A 19,781-nucleotide genomic window follows, 5' to 3' on the forward strand; every position below is an offset into this window, starting at 1 on the left:
GATCTGGACATCAGGTTTGCTGTGTTATTATTACCAAAGTACAATAAATTACTATGACAACTATCTAATAGGTACTTCTGATTATTTGTGTTAGGTACTTTTGATATACCTATTACCATGGCATCTCAGTGCAATGAAACCATTCCAAAGCATTGAAGGTGGTCACAAAAGGCTGTAATCTTGTCTATCACCTTCCCAGTAGCATTTTTAAATCACACAGGAGCCTAAGGTTTAAAGATGCAGTAATGATATCATAATGATCATCCCAGAAAAGTATTAAATCGCATAGGAGGAGATGGAGTAACTTTGATTAATTCAGCTGACATGGAATAACACAGCAGGCAGAGATAAATGTACAGCAAACTCACTTCCTTGTAATGAATGGATTTTCCTCACTGAAACCCAGAGGCTGGATCTGAGTTGAACGTTCCTGGATAATTAATGGCCTGATCCTGCTTCCATTGAAGCCAATGGAAGCTTGGCCATAGACTTCAGTCGGAGCAGGATCAGACCCTAAATTGCAAGTGTGTGTCTGTACAGACACACATACACGTACTAGAAGTAAAGTTATATTTTAATCCAATCAAATGCTGACACATTTTCCTCTTCCTTTCCCTACCCTTAAAATGTAGATTGTTACTTTAAGTTGGTAAAATCTGCAACCTGTTTTTTGTGTGTGCATGCACACTTGTCAGGGGGAAAGAAAAATACAGTACTCCAGAAACTGGTTTCTCAAGCTTGTTTACAGTGCTATGTACTGCAAATAAAAACCTGGTGGTTTATTTTTGGAAAACGATACCGTGGTCACTTTTCATTTGTCAGACTTTTCTGTTAAAAAGAAAATCTTTCCATTTCTAGCATTGGTTCTTGGCTGAAACATTTAGCATTTTGAAATCTGAGCTACATTGATAGTGTAATTAAAGTTTGTAAAATGATTAAAATAATAGATTCTACTCTCTGACTTGTATGCAGAAAAAGAAAAGAATTCCAGAAAAGGTAGTAGCTATTTATGAATATAAATCCATGGTTACAGCTCCGGTCCAAGTAAATGATTAGGCCTGCAAGCGCACGGCCATTATGCGAGTTAATTATATTCTTCATAGAGCCCTTCCACATACAGTTTAGTGTGTACTGCATTATGCAAGTCAGCTGACCCAGCCAGGCAGTAGATCTTTACAAAATCTTTAGTTTTCCATCCTCCTCCTAAGCTTGTTTGATGAAGAAAATAATATTTAATTGGTAACATTTTCCTTGCTTAGGTATATTTTAATTATGAATTCTGCCTGATTGCAACTTTCTGGTAAGGAAGACATGATGAATATTTTGGACAGTTTTAATTTTGAGTTTATTATTGTATCTGCAAATTAGTGGAGTCCTTTACATTTTTTTTGAAACTTTAATACTTAATTAACAATGGAAGAAAATTTAAAATAGAAAAAACGTTGTCTAATTTATACAGTAGATTAATTTATGACCCAAAATATTGGAGAAAATGTTCCATAATTTTATGTTGTTGTAATAGATGTAATGTGATGTATAGGGCACTAGTTAAATTCATCAGGTGTGCGGGTTTTTTCCTGATTTGAGAACTGGAATTCTGCAAGTTCCAGTTACTAAAGTTTCTGCTTGATTATTTCATCAGGGGTAATGCATTTGACTCTTCCAAGATGTGCAGCCTCCAGAATCTTTCCAGAAGCCCTGTGCCTCTGCATAGCCCCCAGTAACTTCTGTCATCATCATTATTAATATTGAAGTCAGGGCTGGTAGCACCACTTGTTGTTATTAAGGTCCCCGGACACTTCTCATTATAACATCCTGTTTTCAGTTGCTTACAACTTTGGCAAACTTTAACCATTTGGGCTGAAATTTTACATGCTGGGTGTCTGCCTCAGGCATTTTTGAAAGAAAAAAAATCAGCGAAAATGGTTCAGCCATTTCTGAGAACAAGAGTAAGGGAAAATGTTTCTCTGTTTTGCCAATGTTAAAAAATTCCGACAACTTTTTATTTGGAAAGCTATGTAGCAGGAAATTTGGCAGGTGGGATGGCACTACATACATGATCATACTTTGTGTCAGCACTACATACATGATCAGTAGTGTCCTCTTAGATTTTAACAGATAAATTCGGTGCAGCCTTAATTCAGCCCCATGTATGTATGCATTATAATAAAGTCTTTAATTACAGGATCACATAGTATTTTTTTCCACAGGACCCGTCTCATTCATTTCTCAGGAAGCTCCTGCTCTTGGATTGAATCAGTGTTGTATAGCAAAGGACACTGTTGCCTGTCAACCCGTGCCTCATTTGTTGTGGAAGCTGGAAGGTGTGTGGTGAATGAAGGCAGGGGACTGCAGAAAAATGAAGGGTGGTCTCATGATCAAGGTAGTTGAATGCTGCTTTAGAGAATTGGGATTCTATCCATGCCTTTGCCACAGATTTCCCATATGATACCACTCAGATTACTTAAATCAAACTTTTCACAGGTAGTCACTAATCGTGTGTTCTTAATTTTCTGGATATCTGATTTAAGACCCTGGGGTCCGATTTGCAGAAGGGCTGAGCACTCGGTGGGAGCTATATAAAGTGCTATATAAAGCTAAGTACCATGAAAAATGAGGTGCCAGGTGTCTCAAATTGAGCACTAAAGTTAGTGGATACTTTTTACTTTAATCTCTCTGTGCCTCACTTCCCCATCTGTAAAATGGGGACAATAGCCCGTCATCTCACCAGGGCAGCATGAAAATAAATTCATAAAGCTTGGTCTGAAGAGCCAGGATCTCCAGATGACAGCTATAACAGACCCGGGACCAGACACAGAGGTGGGACATACAAAGCACAGTGATCAGGTGGGCATTTTAGAATTAGTGGAATATGCTTGATAGTGAAGAATGGCAGGATTTGGCTCATAAGATACCTTTTGTTCTAATTCTGCCCTCACTTAGACTGGTGGATTCCCATTTCAGTCAGTCGACGTCACCCAAGGTAATTGAAAGCAGAATTGGGCCCTAATTATTTACAGTCTGAGCCACTGAAAGGGGTCTATAAACTAAGATACATTTTTTCTTATTTGCCATTAGTGTGGGGCCCTTAGAAAATAAGAAATTATTTATTTTAAAAATTGTCCTTCATGTATAGGGGTGGGAGGAAATCCTCAACCAAATTGCATAATAAAATACAAGAATATAAAAAGGCATTAATCAGAATTTGTTCTGTGGGTCTAAAGCAGTGGTTCTCAAACTTTTGTGCTGGTGACCCCTTTCACATAGGAAGTGTCTGAGTGTGACCCCCTTTGTAAATTAAAAACGCTTTAAAATATATTTAACACCATTATAAATGCAGGAGGCAAAGCAGGGTTTGGGGTGGAGGCTGACAGCTCGGGACCCCTCCATGTAATAACCTTGCGACCTCCTGCGGGGTCCCGACCCACAGTTTGAGAACCCCTGGTTTAAAGAGAAAACACATCATATAGTTACACTGTGAAACTTTTCAAACAGCTCAGCTGCTAAAATATATCTAAATAACTCCGTTTTACTGAGCTATAAAAGTAATTCCAGTTTCCCAATGCGTGTGTGTTCCCCCCCCCCCCTTTCTGTTGCTAATAAGCAACTGTGAAAAACGTGTTCCCCAATTGCTTTTGTTTTGAAATTGACAGAGGGGCCGCAGCCCTGAGCTATTTTTGCTTTCTGCCTCCCGTCCGTTTCCTTTTGATTGCGCTTCCGAGCTTGGAAACAAGAGATTAGCTTCGTCTGACCTAAGCTCCGCCTGCAGCGCCTCTCCCACTTTCAGAGACAGCGGCGCTGGGGCTGTGTGTGTGTGTGTGTGTGTGAGTCTGTGTGTGTCTGTGTGTTACTTCGGGGGAAAATAGAAGTAGCCGCCATATGCTTAGGATATTTGTGTGTGGTGATACTGGACTGAAGTTCTCTTTGTAGAGAGACTGGACAGCTGTCTCAATGGGAAGTTCTCATTTACTAAACAAGGGCTTGCCACTAGGTAACGATTTCACTGTCTATTTTGTTCCGATTTCCTCTGTGAGCTTGCTTTAAAGAGACATCGATGTCTGTGTGGACATAAAGGCTCGCTCTGCTTCTTCCCCTCCCATCCCCCTCCCTTCGCTGCCTGCTCGCTTTGTGTGTGTGAGAGTGGTTTGGGTTTTTGTTTTTGTTTTTTTTGATCTAGACTTGTTAGCGAATATAAGGTTATTTGTAATGAGAGGTGCGGGTGGCCAGGCATTGTCTGTCGAGCAACTTTGCCTAGTAACTGCTGGAATAGAGAGATTTAAATACAAAAATAAAAAAATCGAAACAGCAGGCTCGGTGAAGCCTAGTTCAGGGGCTCGAACTTGGCTGTTGATTCATTTCACCCTTTTTAAAGAAAAAAAAGACTGCACTAAAATAGCCTTAAATCTATATCCATGATTTTAATTCTTTTTCTCCCCATACACCCCCTCAGGGATTAAACAGTGTCTTGGCTTTTAACTGCAGTAAAAGGCAGGTAACATGCCATGTAGAAAAAGCTGTGCTAATTTTTCAGTAAACAGGAAGTTAAAATCATTTTATTACTATAAAAAAAAAAAACTGTTTAAGGCCTGAATGTTGAAATGACTTTGCTACGTTTGGGGATAGGTTATTTATTTGTGAGATAAGGCTTTCCTCCACAAATTTGAGTTCCTATTTTTTAAAAAAATGCTAGCAAATGCATTTATGGATTGCTGCTGCTGTTGAGGGTAAAGACAGCTCATACGCATGGGGTGATGTTACAGTATTTGGCTCAACTGCCAGCTTAAAATGTTTCTGTTAATCTGAAAACTGTTATATGCTGCTTCAGTCAGCAACAACAAAATATAGAATCGAACAGCGAGTGATTCCCAAAGAGAAAGCTATAGAGCCAAAATAATAACTTCATTTGCTGTGTAGATTTGATTGTCTATTGTGTGTCTTTGGGTTTTTTTAAATATTTTTAAAATCAGATGGCTGCCTTTGCACTCTTGATAGTGAAATAGACATTACCAGCCGTACTTTAAAAAATTTCACCTGTTGTGGCTTAAATTAAATAATTGAACTTCAGTGTATATTTTAACAACTCTTGTCCTTATTAAGAAGAATGTTTGCTTTTAGTCCTTGGTGTAACAGCCGTGAGGCAATCACCCATTTAGCCTCATTTAAATTAATGGGGCTTAATAGGACTGTAGTGAATGTGTACTTTTTTTTCAGTGAATTAAAACGAATTACAGTATTTGGGATGTATGTGTGTGATTCTAATGCATCACAGAGATTCCTTTCCCTGGATCTCAGAAAATGTAAGTATGTTTATTTAGCATTCTAGTCCCTTTGCAAGCAGTCAGGTCCATGTATTTTAATACTTCAATCTCATTATTATATTCCTGCAGAAAAGGAACCAGAAAACACTAATAAACCTCAGACATATATAAATCATTGCTGCTTTAGATGGAAGGATCAGCTCATTAAATGCATCTGCTGAATACCTTTGCTTACCTAGTAAATAATAAAAGTAGAGTAAAATAAGCTTAATATGGAGAAAGTTACACGGGTAGAGAGAATGTTTTCACAATATACCTGCTTGTTCTGTATTTTTGGTCTAGTTTAGTGGCATATTTGTGCCATATCATGAACCTCCTCATACTATCTGTGTAAAATTAGTAACACCAACTCCTAATTTTGCTATTTGTAATATTATTGCTTTATATTGACCTCCACCTCCTTATGGCAACAAAATTACACCAGTGTATTTTTGATGTTTTTAAATATAATCTAAATATTATATAATTTGTTACTTTAGCCATCCAGACAGGAGCTACCTCTTTGCAGTTAACTACAGTACTAAATATATCATTCAGTTACTGAAGCTACTATTTTGAAATAAACTTCGTTTTGTGGATTTTTAAATTCAATCTTGTGGTATGTAGATTGGGAAAACTGCAGTATGCAAACATTCAGTGTGCATGCAAATGTGTTTCTTATAGGGAGTGTGACGTGCCATATGGGCTATGATATCTGACTTGTTAATAATGTGACAAATTAAATTCAAAAATGTCCTTACGTATGTCAGTTTGTTTGACTTTTACCCTTTTTTTAAAAACTTTGGTCTTTGCACCATCAAAGAGTAATTGTCGCAACTCCCTATTCAGAATGCCTGATGCTTTAATATACTAATCTGTATTTCTTAGAGTTATCGTTTTATTTATAATGTGAATGCAGCAGTCACAGTATTTAGCTCAAAAATCTCATTAAAGAGATTAGAATTAGGCTGCCACCATAATGTGTTATCATATGGATACTGTATCATGCATTCCAACATTCTTAAGCATGGTTTCAATCCATCTCTGTCAACTAAGAACATCTACAGCAATTAGATAATTAGCCAGGATTGTACCCTTTGGGAAAACTTCAGTGTTTTCCTAAAATGTGTGTTTATATGGCTGTTAAGGGAATGAAATATTATTAGGTTGTTAATTAGATATTTTGAATGACCAGTGAGCATATGGTAAGACATTGACTTCAGTTGTATTTAAGAAAAGACACACAAGAATTGGTCTGTCTTTCTTCTAATTTACTTCTATAAAATACCACTATTCCCTGTTCATTCAAAGTCATCTGAATATTTTGGGCTACAATTGCTAGTTTCCATTTTGTCTTTCTTACCCACTATTAGTTTGTAATAGCTGTGTTTCTGTAAGGAACTCTGGGTGGATGACAACTAGAGACCCGGATTCAAGAGTAATATTAGGGGCTCTTGCTTCTTGGGCCAGCTGGGAACATTGATGAGGTGATAGTCTCTGGGCTACAGCGTGTGTCAGGCTTTCAAATCCCATAGCAACATTGCGTTTTCATCTAAGGCTGCCTAACGGCCTGGCCCCTGTAATTATTTATTTAATGATAAAGTCGGGATGGAGTGACATTGAATAAAAGGTGGCCTAAAATGTAAGGTTAGGATAAAAATTATAGGACAGACCTCTTTCTCCTTATCTCCCTACCATACACTCATGGGCCCAGTCTATTAACTAAATTCATACTGTAGAGATGAGGGTGTCTGGAGCATACGTTATTGAGGGGTAGGAAAAAACTCATGGTTACTTTCATTATCCTCCTCTCTTACCAACTCAAAAACGAAGATGGCAATTTAAGCTGATTTCTGTGTGTAATCCCACTAGAAATGTGTAGCAGAAATTCTTTACATATTATAAAACAGGCCGTTTTCAGATTGCCAAAACATAAAAAATATAAACTGTCTCCTACTAACATAATTCGCAATTTAAAGTAACATTAGGACACTATAGATTGTTTGTGGGTTGCGTTTTTTTTTTTTTTTTTTTTTAAGTTCTAGAAGTAATATTTTCAACTACATTTTTTTTTCATTCCAAAATATTCTCATCCCACCCTCTTGAGTGACTAATGTACAGGGAGTGGATTAGGAGTCCATGACCATTTGAGTTTCTCCTGGCTTTAAGTGATGTACAACATTGTGATGACAGCATCTGATGGAAAGCAAAGCTAAGGAAATCTCAAACTGTGAGCAGGTTGGAGGCTGGAGCTTGTTCTGAGCCCCTAGGTGTAACGGTTTGCTTAGGGGTTTGTAAAGTTTGGAGGCCAGAATATTTGGTACTGCTTTACTTCGCTTAATTTGGTTAAACCACTTTCGAGCCTCCATAATTCTGGTCCTGGCCAGGGGCCTGTCCAATCCCCAGCACAATTTAAAACAGCCTCAGGGCTCCAATAATTTGCACTGCCTTCTGACTGTCCTCTATGAGCTATTACACTGTCGGAGAATAGCTGGAGTGAACTGTGCTTTGGCCATACTCCCTCATGCCCCAGCCTGCCCTATACATCCTGGTCAGGGCGGGAATTTGCGTAGAGGTGTTAAATTAGCCTCTGCAAATGGAGTATTCTGGAGGGGCAGATTCAGTTCTCTTTGTGCCACTGGACCAAAAAGGGATGTGAATCAAGACCTTTCCCTAGGTGTGATGAAGTTTTTGCCACAGTAAGCAGCATCTACAAAAAAAGTGACTGTTCTCGTAAAGAAATACGATAACTAGCAAGGTAAAGAAGTGAAAATCTATATAAATCTCTTTTTATAAGAAACCTACCACAGTTTCCTAAGAATTTATGTAAAATAAAAAGTTTAACTTTTTGATGTGTGAAACATAAATTTGTTTGCTGTAATAGAGCAATAATTTATGACGAAAACTATAAACTCGTTTGTTTCCTTTAAAAAACATTTTTCGTATCTTACCTGTGGCCATCATGTTTCCTGTCTAATTCCAATTGGCAATTATCCAGATAGTGGCTAATAGATATAATTGGGTTTTTCTAATTTTGTATATAACACTTCCCGTATTTTGATGCGCATTACTGATACTTAACAAGGAAAATTTTGTTGCTTTGAGCAAGTATAAAATAAAGGGTACTCAATCAGGCCTCTTCAGAAGGAGATGGAAATATCTACTTTGTTCCCTTGTGGCTCCTCTCCTCCATAGACTTTGGAGTCTTAAGTCCAGTCATCCTTAGCTAGGAAGATGGTGACTATGATGTGAGGCATCAAGGTCAGAAGTTTGTAAAAAGCAAGATTGCCAGGACTATGAGACACAGAGGAAAGCTAAAGAAAACAAATTAAATATTCAGTACTTATTCTTTTACCAAAAACATTTAGATTGAGATTAACATTGGCTGAGAGCACTGACCTTTACAATGGTTTTAAACTTGAATTTTTTCAAAGGAAGCTTTTATTTCTGTAATACATGAGGTATGGGGGTTGGGTTTTTTTAGTGTTTAAGTATAAGTTAAGTCATGTGGTTCTGTAATTGTATTTGGTGTTAGATATTTTATGGAATGGATTGTATTCTTTTAAAATAACTATATGCACAGGCCAGTGGCTGGGTGTCCCTTGTCGGTACCCAAATAAATTTGTTATATTCCCCCTTGGCAAAGTTACATAAGTGTGGAATGAAGGTTGCTCATGCTTTCTGACCCTGCGCCTCTCGCAGAATTCATTCTGAGACTAGTCACTTATTAGTATTTGTTCATATCTTGTATGTTTTGGTTCTGATGTGAAAATATGAAATGCACGAAATAAAATTCCTTGCTTTACTGAGTCAGGATTCGCAGTTCCTGTTCACAATACAGGTTTTGTTATTGTGGGATGGTACAGTAACAGGCTTCCTAAAGAGCCCCAATATTTATTTACAGATTCTGGGAAAACTGTAGCATTTGTATCTGGCCCTGTGGTGGGGTGGTGCATGGTTGTACACCACTCTGGAAGGAGCTCATGGCGGCATTGAGCCTAATTCAGGACACTGCCATATGAGCATGGTCACTGTTCTGCCCTTGTCTTAAAGAGAGGTGCACCTTCCATTACCCTCTGCATTAGGCCAGCTCAGGCATGGCCCCCCTTTAGAAGAGGTTCGTATCAACAGTTATGCAAATACTGCATGGGCTCCCTAAGTGTAAGCACTAGTCTGCCTAGCCATATGAAGCAGGCACAAAGGAGCAAGGGTGCTTGCAATCTCTTCCCCACGTTGCACATTTGTGTAGAGGCTGTGCACAATATATATATCTTCCTACTGTATTTTACACTGCATGCCGCTGATGAAGTGGGTTTTAGCCCACGAAAGCTTATGCCCAAATAAATTTGTTAGTCTCTAAGGTGCCACATGTACTCCTCGTTCTTTTAACAAACAAGCAGTGGCCTATCTGGTAACCACCGCACACACTGTCTGGGGTGCAGGGAAGATAATGTAAAAAAAATAAGCCAGGTGGGGCCAGGCCCAGGAGAGAAGCAGCTGTGCAGGAAGTTTCCATCCCCTGCTATATGTAGCCACTTTTCCTCACTCTTGCAAAATGTCCCTGTGGCCTATGAGTGAGCCAGAGTTTGAGCAAATGAACCAGGAAGGAGCTACACTAAAAAGTATGTTCAAGTATGCTCTCCAGCCAGATTGTGGCTGATCTACAGGAGAATTTGCCGAAAGTGAATGCTGCCTGAGGCAGCATTTCCTCGCACTGCACTTTCTGTGACTCCTGTTAGAGTCACAGGGTGCAGCTGGGGGCGGCAGCCAGTGGCAGCATTGCTATTGGTCCAAATCCAAATGTCCTTACTTTGTTTGAAATCACACTGTTCCCAAGCAGAATTCCTGTTGGCTTCCATTGGAGTTTTGCCTGAATATGAACTTTCAGAATTGGCCCGATATTTGTAATGTGAGAGGTACAAAAATACCTTTGTGTCTTCACACGTTCACAGGGCAACAATCTCAAAATGAAAAAAGAAAATGTCTCCTACCTGAAACTGTAGTGTACAGTACTTCATCAGTTACCAAATGAGTCATGTTTCATTAGATGTGTGGCCTTGTTCAGTATGTAGCGTTAATCTTTGCAGAGTCATGCAGGACAAAACTGTTTGGTAGAGATAACTACAAGCCAGTCACCAAACCCTTAAACTGATCTTTAAATGTTTTTTTTTCTTTTTAATGTGTTGTACCAGATGTGTTAAACTGTTCATTTTCACCCAGATAATGAGCATTTTCACATTTGTAGTCTACTAAACATCTTCATGTGCTTTTTGTACTTTGCTGAATAGCATTAACGTGTATCACAGCTGTTCTCATGTTGATTTTTCCTGTTCCTGAAATGAGCAGGATTGAAAGAAATTATTTCACTGGTTGACAGCAGTTTGATGTTGCATGTGTGCATTCCTGTGCTGGTTGGAAAATGCTAGCTGCATCATTCTCCCTCTTACCAAAATGCCTTCTGGATGAGACATAAAATTAAGATTTTGGCCAAAGATCCCATGGCATTTTTTGTTTGGCATGTTAGCCCTGGCTAAATTCTAACTCCGGCAATTATATTCTGCCAATCTAACATTACTCCTTAAGGTAGTCTTCACTGTCTGTCCTAAACTGTTTTATAGTGATCTCTGTTCCACTCCTAGAGCTATGTTTTAGTGGTGTCTGAAGCAATTTGGTGTGTTTGTATGTTTGTTTGTAATGTACTTTTGGGATTCTTCAGAAACGTAAAGTATTATTCTGTAATCTAATATCTTTAAAAAAAAATTTCGTAAGTATTCAAAATGTTTTTACAAAAACTGGTGGCCCAAAGCCTAGGATCCTAATATTTTAGGTAACTTGTATGCTAAAGGACATATTCTCCCCTCTGCACATGCATAATTAATATTACTGTAACTTTTGTTCATTGGTTCCATCAGGGGGCTCTCATTGATTCTTCACCCCCCGCAGCGGCTTTACTGTTTTGAAGTTCATCTCAGTGTGTTAAATTTTGGGACAGTTCTCCATTTAGAATCCTCTCCTGTTCTTCTCCCAATATTTATGTAGCTTCTTAAGCCTCCCCTTGCTGAGCTTCGTAGTCAGCAGTTTGGCTCCTAAAACACCATTGCTGCTTGTCCTGTGGGGTCTTTGAAGTGATGCAACTAGATGGCAGATTTTATTATGTGCAAAAGCAACAGCTAAGAAAATAACCTTTTAGCTGGGTAGAGCATAATGTATATGAGACTCCACTGTCTAGATAAAAAGAATGTGTTGCTTTTTTGAATGCTTGCGGGAGGAGGCTCACAATAGAGGCTCTATTGTGCATTTAGTACTGTGAGTACAGGAAATCACAAATTAGCTATGACGAGGGTACTGCAGGGGAGTTTGTTTCCCACAGTATTGAAAATTTTTGAAACTTTTGTAATAGGTTGCTGTTCACTGTTGGTAGGGCATGTTGTTTATCCTCGTTAGTCCTCTGACCAGACTCTCTCTCACCATCTCTTTGTTCAAAGGGTGCATGTTTGAGCCCCTTATATCCAGGTGGAGTTCCTTTCAACGCTAAATATTATCTTTTCTTCTACACCAGTCTCTCTCTCTCTCACACACACACACCATTTTTAACCCACTCCATCATATGATCATCTTGCAGCCATCCAAGATGTACACCCTAGCTGCTTGCTCTGTCCATTCAGTTGACAGAGCTGCTTGATAAGCCTGGGTATTGGCCTTGGTGAGACAGTGAAGAGCAGTCACATCTTCACCTTTCCTAGCAGACTTTGAACCTGATCCTGTGAGATGCTGAGTGCCTTCCACTCCCAATGAAGTCACTGAGAATTGAGGACATTCAGCACCGCACAGGATCAGACATGCTAAGTTATCCCAGGTGTAACACACTGATTTTGTTGAAATTACACCAGGGATGAATTTGGCCCACTACTGAGGAACTGGCTACCTCATTCAGGTATAGAATTTGGAATGGTATAGAGACACCTAAACCAGTGGTCTGGGTGTCTTAAAGACCTGAACAAATAATATAAATATTACAGTACATTGTAAATGGGCAGCTGGAAAGGATTAGTGCCTAAAATACCGTGAACATCATACAGCTTCACTTTTGGTTTAATAACGTCGTGAGTGTCGTCTCTCTTGGCCTGCTTTAAGCCTCTTAATCTGTCTGTTTCTGAACACGCTGAGCTGTATGGCTCTGTTAGGAAAAGTGGTGTTTTGTTTGTTGGAAGGGGGACAATATTCTTTTGTGTTCACTAAATGGAAAGAAGGAAGAAAGAAGCACATAAAAGAAAGCTTTTGTCTGTATCGTGGACAATGTAAAGTTTTTGTACAGTATTAGCAAAATCTGTACCACTACCTGTGCTAGTATAGCTTAAGTATACTTTGGCTCTTTTGGGATTAATTTTTTATCCAGAAATAAGACTTTAAAGTTAGCGTAATTGATTTCTTCTCAAATGTACATTTGGAAAGTATTTTCAAATGCAATATTAAGTCTTGATTATTCTTCTGTGATCAGTAAATGAGTAGCTCTATTCAGGTGTTGTGGCAGCTCAGCCCAGGTCTAAGGCCTTGTGTGCATGAGAAGGTTGCACCTATTTAACTAAAGGTGTGATTTCAAACTGATTTAGTTAATCCAGTGCAAACCCCTGTGTTGACTCTCTTATTTCAGTTTAAACCAGACTTAAATCAGTTTACCTTAAATTGATTAGGAATCAGTCTAAGCTAAACCAAAATCAACCGCTCTGAAACCAGAGTAAGCATACCCATACAGGAGGTTGCAAATAAGTAAGTAAGTAAAATAAAATTAACATATTTTGTTTAACTGGTGCATCTTTCTTGTGTAGGCAAGACCTAAGGTAATTACTTCCCGACTTTTTTTTTATTGAATAACTTATGCGCCCCTCTCTCCCCTCAACCAAAATCAGGCCTTCAGTTTCTTGGGTTTGGGCTACCTGAGACTGCCTCTTTGTGATTCGGTTATTGTTGTCCTTTGTGACTGAAGATAAAATTGACAACGGTATTATGTCTTGTGAATATAATTGTGTCTAAGTAGGCCGAGGCATGAGTGACAGTCCTTTCTGCATTGAGCACATATGTAGCTTGATATCGAGGAAGGGATTACAGCCTGTGCCTGCTGAATCTGCCACTGTTTACAACTCGGCCTCTGTGCTTCAGGATCCATATGGTGATTAATCTCGAGCTGAGTAACCCCATTGTTGACTGTTTCTCACCAGCATGATCTGTCTGTTCCTGATGACTCCCAGTTGTCATCATCAATGTTGCATGCTTCAGGTTGTGCTTCAGGGTGGCCCTGAAGCACTTCTTTTGGCTGCCTCAGATACGGTTGCTCACTTTCAGTTCACCATATAGCAACTGCTTTGGCATGGTGTCATCCACCCTCAACACATGACCTGCCCAGTCTAACTGAAACATGAGCATCGCTTCAATCCCTGTGAAGTGTGCTGTGATATGCTGTCACAATTGACATCAGTGGTGGTGGTGTTAGATTCCCCTGGGTACAGTACAAAGCTGTCAGGGTGTTCTCTGTGTGAGCTCTGGGGTTCTGGAATATGTCTCACACCAGGTCTGAAATAGCCACATTTGCTGACTTTCAGGGAATTATTTATTTATTTGTGTTACCATATCACCTAGGAGCCCTAGTCATGGACCAGACAGCATTGTGCTAGGAGCTGTACAAACACTGAACAAAAGGACAGTCCCTGCCCGAATGAGCTTACAGTCTATGATGAGCCAAAAGACAGAGATGGATACAGGCAGATGGAGGAGTGCAAGGAAAATTGAGACAATATTGGTGACAGTACACCAGCAGCCTAACCGTTGTCAAGTTTTTTGTAGGTATCGTGGCTAAAGATAGTTTTGAGGAGGGATTTGAAGGTGGATAATAAGGTGGAATGCTTCATGGCTCTTCTTCTTTTTGTTTTCTTTTGGCCTGCCATTGATGAAAGATGGGAGAAATGGTAGCGTTGGCAAACGAATTGAGGATGATTGTATTTAGAACTGCTGCTTAGTAGAGGGGGTGAACTAATTGCAATTTGTATCTGTTTTTTGTGCTCAGAGCCTGCATATGACTGTTTTTAAATCAAAATAAATACAGTTTGCAAAAAGTGAGGCTGTGGTCTGACCAAATAGCTATGCCCTAGAGAGGACGGAACATTCTGTTCTAAATAATATATACACACACAAAGGCAAACTGAAAACGTGCTTTCTACCATTATAGTGCCATCTCTTTAAATTTTGGTGGTAAGATCTTTATGTTCAAACCAAGAAATAGAACCTCATCAATTAAGCTGCAAGGACAAATATGCAAGGGAACCAAAAGTTAGCAGACTGCACTACAACCATGTTTTGCTAGTTGTGAGTACTCTTAAGCCTGCTGAGAAGCAAAAATTTGGACTGGAGACATGCTAATTTTACTTAACAGTTGAACTCTGGGAGGAAAGGGGGGAACATCATTTCTTGTAGTGTGAGTTTGCACATTGTATGAGCTTTCAAGACTTTGAGATGACTGTTAAGTAAAGAGAGCTACTGTATCCGTACCAAATGGAAAATGGCTGGAGAAATAGCTTCTGTCTAAAAGGGGGAGGAGGATTTAGTTTTAGGATCTTCTCCATTCCACACAGCTCCTGCGTCTGGCTTCCTCCTGTGCTTTGCTTCCTGCAGAGGGACACATGAAGGCCAATTTAGGAATCGGATCCATAACGGGACACAGTTCCCCCTCATTGATCGCATGACAGAACACAGAGAAAAACATCAGGAGCTTTTTTGTCACACCCTTTATCAGATCCGTGTCATGGCACAGTATCTGATAGCTGCAATCAAGAAGACTCTCTTTTGAATGTTGTTTACTACTCAGATTGTCAGATTGTCCAGATTGTCTTTTTGGTAATAGCTTGAGACCATTTAATTCATTTTAATACAGCACACTTGGTCGTCCAGTGACCTCTGTGCCATAAACAAATGGTTCAAGTCCCAAATAAAATGTTCAGTGTATACCTAATGCTGAAATTGTAGTGCAAATAATTGGAGAATACCAGAAACTCTGATAATTTGTGATTTGGCTAAAATATTGCACCTGCAGTTCTTTCTGTCTTCATCTGGATGTTGGTCAGTAGAAAGTGAGAGCTTCCACAATACCTTTTCTATGTGATATTGTCCATTTGCTGGCCAACATTCTTTCTTTCAGTTATACAAATAGATTCTACTATCAAAGGCTGTTTTAGAACTATTGCTGAACGTATAATTGTGGTGTTTGCCTTCCCAGTTACTGCACAGTTGATGTTTTATTTCTTTAGTATGTGGTATTCATATGTAAATATTATGGAACTTTTTATATCTATGTCAGTGGTTCAGATCCTGCCCAAAGTGATACTGAGTGAAAAAACAATATCATCTGTGGAGTGTTTGAAGTACAGTGTGATATGAGTTGGCTAGTGCTGTCAGTCAAAAGCCAAGTAGATAGGTGCCTTTGTCAACAAGGGAATCTACTGTTGTAATCTCAGGGAAGAGATTGCTGAGAAGCTGAACTACCTTTAGACCTCACTCATCTGGCACAAGCGGTCCTTTCAGAGCACAGCGGAGACATTTTGGCAAGGAAGCGTGTAGAGGCTTACTTCGTTGCTGCCTGTGCTGTCCCCGTTCTGCACTAAATAACAGTGCTGGAAAATCATATCTATCTCAAGTATTAGATTCACTTTAAAAATATTAATGTTTAATAGGAAACCAGAAACAAAGTTGTTCCTTTTTCCATTTCACATTGAACTCTTGGAATAATACTGCACAAATGGATACAGTTTTGGGCCCTGATTCTGCAAAGACTTACGCTTATGCTTAGTTTTACCCATGTGAGTAGTCCGATTCACTTCAGTAGCACTGCTCAGAATGTATACGATTGAGTATGTGTGGAGGTCTTTGCAAAATCAGGGCCCTAGATAGCAAATTGCTGATTTTATAGGGAGTGCTGTGTACCACCTCACAATAGTATTCGTAATGACAGAACCAAGCTGTAGGGGTGAAGCCACCTCCCAAATTAAATTGTCATTTTTCAGGTGCCTCAAAGCCCTCAGTGGAGTTTGATTAGTTGGTTATGGACTGTCCTTATAGTCAAAGATTGAAAGGAAAATGGCTTACAGTGCATTTCAAACACACTAAGTTGTGAATCTACAGTATGGATCGGTCATCTAGGGCCTGATCTAAAGCCCACTGAGGTTAATAGAAAGACTCCCTAATGACTTCAGTCATCTTGGGATCAGGTCTTTGTCACATTGTCCAAAAAGTCTAACTCTTTTCATGAAAATATTTTTAGACCTGTTGCTGATAAGGGGAAAACAAGAAAATGTCATTGGCTAATACAGTTCTACAACGTTCTAAATTACCAGGGTCAAAAAGTCCATTTGTAATCCCCCAGATCTTTCATGAAGTATGCATTTTGGGGTAGTACAGGACTCTGTGCTGTAATTAGTGCCTTCTGTCTATTGATGTGCATGGATTAAAGTAGTAAATGGATCTAAGAATACATTTTATATAAACTTTGAATTCTCGTCTGCAATATATGTGTGTGTATATATATTTTAATGTGTCTACACACACAATCTGTATGTTCATTTGAGTGTGTTTATAGTAACCTGCTTTGAATTAGTGCCGGCATTTGGAATTTTCTGACATTTAATATTCATGCAAAATTCAGACATAAAAATAAAATACAAATACATGCAAAATGCATTAGTAGTGAATGTCGGGAAATCCCAGCTGCCACTTCTGTGACTGTAATTTTCCTCCAGTTTTCAATGTAATGTCTTTTAATATGTTCTCAAGAACTAAATAGAGGAAAAAAGCAGTTATTATGCTGTTTTCCTTGAGAAAAGAAATTAAGAGGGCAAGAAGAGACAAATTTTAATATTTTGTCTTTATTTTGTGTTCATTTATAATACAAGTTTTATGGATCTTTTACTTGGTGGTTTTTATTTATTTATTTCTCTGGGCTGTAAAGACCAAACATTTGAATCTTCTGTCTATATTGCTTATAAATGTCAATATTACCATGAAATTTGCTGCTCTTAGATCTTTGTCATTCATTTCCATTTAACATTGTTTAAAATAACCACAGTTAGTTTAGATACACTGTGCTGTGCTTTTAAATTATTAATGAACTTTTAGATTATAATTTTTTTTCTTGTAACACACCAAGTGGTAGTGCTTTTTCACCAACATGCAAACTGAAAACCTATTAATCCATCTACATAAAATAATTTTGTAATTCCACATCTTAATTATAATTTAACATTCTCTCTTCCTTACTTTGGGTAACAGAGAAAAGCTGTGGCTTTGAAATGCTACAGTTTTGTCATTTAATAATTTTTAGACAACTCACAGCAGGCCTAATTTTGCTACACTTACTCAGTAGAGTACTGTGACAAAGTTCCTGCTCTACTTTGGTGGGTCTTGTGCTTATTGGCAGATTTGCTCGCCTTGGAGCTTCACGGCAGCCCTCAGCTTGGCCGTTTTTCTGAATTCACAGTCCAGGTCGACGACTCCTGTGTCTGACCAGGAGTTGAGAGGTTTGGGGGGAACCCGGGCCTGCCCTCTACTCCGGGTTCGAGCCCAGGGCCCTGTGGAATGCAGCTGTCTCGAGTGCCTCCTGGAACAGCTGTGCGACAGCTACAACTCCCTGGGCTACTTCCCCATGACCTCCTCCCAACACCTTCTTTATCCTCACCACAGGACCTTCCTCCTGGCATCTGATAATGCTTGTATACCTCAGTCCTCCAACAGTCCACGTTCTCACTCTCAGCTCCTAGTGCCTCTTGCTCCCAGCTTCTCACACACACACACCACAAACTGAAGTGAGCTCCTTTTTAAAACCCAGGTACCCTGATTAGCCTGCCTTAATTGATTCTAGCAGCTTCTTGATTGGCTGCAGGTGTTCTAATCAGCCTGTCTTAATTGTCTCCAGAAGGTTCCTGATTGTTCTCGAACCTTCCCTGTTACCTTACCCAGGGAAAAGGGACCTACTTAGCCTGGGGCTAATATATCTGCCTTCTATTACTCTCCTATAGCCATCTCGCCCGACCCTGTCACAGTACCAACATAGTGAGTTACCCTATTGAGTATTTGCAGAGTAAGGTACTTCTCAACATAAATAAGGGGGGGAAAGTAAGGCGATATGTGAGGTAGAAAAATAAAATCTCAACAAATAACACATGTAGGGTGTGGTATTTTTGTGAGCGCTGAATAACAATTTTATTCTTACATGTCTAGCAAGTAAAAACTCTCAGTAAGAATTAGTCCAATCGATGTTAATCTTCAGTGCTTTTTTAGTTTAGCTGTTCAATATAATATTTTCCTTTGTACTAGAAAATGGCAACTTTTAAAAGTACTTTAATGGCAAAGTGCCATTAGTCATATACCACACATGCCTTAAATTGCATTGTAGTCAAGTCTTTTTCTGTTACTGTAAAATAGGTATGAATCACAAGCATTATATAGATAGATAGATAGATAGATCATACACACACACACACACGTGTGTGTGTGTGTGTATGATCTATCTATCTATCTTTTTATAATAAAAGCAGGTTACTTCCAGGTTACTTTTTCTTGACTTCTATACATTTCTGTGCTCCAATGGCACGGAAAAAGTTTGTGGTGGTGCTCTAGGGGGGAGGGATAGCTCAGTGGTTTGAGCATTGGCCTGCTAAACCCAGGGTTGTGAGTTCAGTCCTTGAGGCGGCCATTTGGGATCTGGGGCAAAAATTGGGGATTGGTCCTGCTTTGAGCAGGGGGTTGGACTAGATGACCTCCTGAGGTCCCTTCCAACCCTGATATTCTATGATTCTTTTATAGGTGTTTTCCTTTTACTGTCTATGTAGTTACTTGTTTATTTTTTGAATGTGAAAATGGAAGCCCTTTATATTCTTCATCATTTCCCCATTGTTAATGTATGCATGCTCTCTAGTGCTATATAAAATTACCTTTCCCTCTGTCCTTGAAAATTATCGTATTTGTTTTAAAAGACTAAAATATTAGAGGTTAATACTCTTCAGAGTGTTGATTACTATATTAATTAGTGTACAGTATAAAACAATTAATATGAATAACTAACTGGAAGGATGTGTGGGTAGGGTTTTTTCCCTTTAATTAGTTTAAACCCAGAAAGCAAATGGAGCTTCCTAGTTATGCAGAGATACTGCACTGAAAATTAGTACCTAGTTAATGAAATTAATTATTATTAGTTATTAATGAATTACTTTGTTGTTACTGATGTTAACCGTCCCTACATTTTTGGCTTAAAAAAAGAACTTCTCCTCTCTAGTGAAGAGTTACTGGGTCCTATGCAGAGACACTTCATTGAGGTGGCAATATGTTACCATGATCACGATTGGCTGTTTGTACCAAATAGGCTTCTAGGTTCTTGGCAACATCAACGGCTGTTCCCAAAAATATCTTATTTATGGCCATTAGCAAACTTGTGTGACAGGCTTTTTG

At 39.0% G+C, this 19,781-nt stretch overlaps 1 protein-coding gene and 2 long non-coding RNA genes across 17 annotated transcripts in view; 2 read left to right on the plus strand and 1 right to left on the minus strand.

Moving 5' to 3' along the window:
• The window catches only part of LOC119566148, a 75,361-nt gene extending 65,022 nt beyond the window's left edge, over nt 1-10,339 (minus strand). Inside the window, exon 1 of the long non-coding RNA XR_006290236.1 lies at nt 10,289-10,339. This is a non-coding gene — a long non-coding RNA (uncharacterized LOC119566148). The remainder of the gene's footprint in view (nt 1-10,288) is intronic.
• CTBP1 (C-terminal binding protein 1) overlaps nt 1-19,781 on the plus strand; it is a 408,406-nt gene that overhangs the window by 315,186 nt on the left and 73,439 nt on the right. For 2 of the 15 annotated variants that reach the window (XM_007063701.4, XM_027826158.3), the window contains exon 1: nt 3,776-3,991. The exons of 2 other annotated variants lie outside the window; for them this stretch is intronic. Coding sequence is in view for 6 of the 13 variants with exons in the window: in XM_027826158.3 (XP_027681959.1) it covers nt 3,952-3,991 (40 nt within the window). In the remaining 7 variants the exon portion in view is untranslated. Of the gene's footprint in view, nt 1-3,772; nt 3,992-5,211; nt 5,298-19,781 lie in introns of those variants that run through there. 11 more of the 15 variants (XM_027826162.3, XM_043544851.1, XM_043544850.1 and 8 more) reach the window with 9 other exon arrangements.
• Nucleotides 1,138-2,383, plus strand: LOC119566149. Its single transcript, XR_005225252.2, has 2 exons — nt 1,138-1,300; nt 2,211-2,383. It is a non-coding gene; the product is annotated as an uncharacterized LOC119566149 (long non-coding RNA).

Source organism: Chelonia mydas, chromosome 4 (assembly GCF_015237465.2).
Source record: "Chelonia mydas isolate rCheMyd1 chromosome 4, rCheMyd1.pri.v2, whole genome shotgun sequence".
NCBI classification, from domain to species: Eukaryota; Metazoa; Chordata; order Testudines; family Cheloniidae; genus Chelonia; species Chelonia mydas.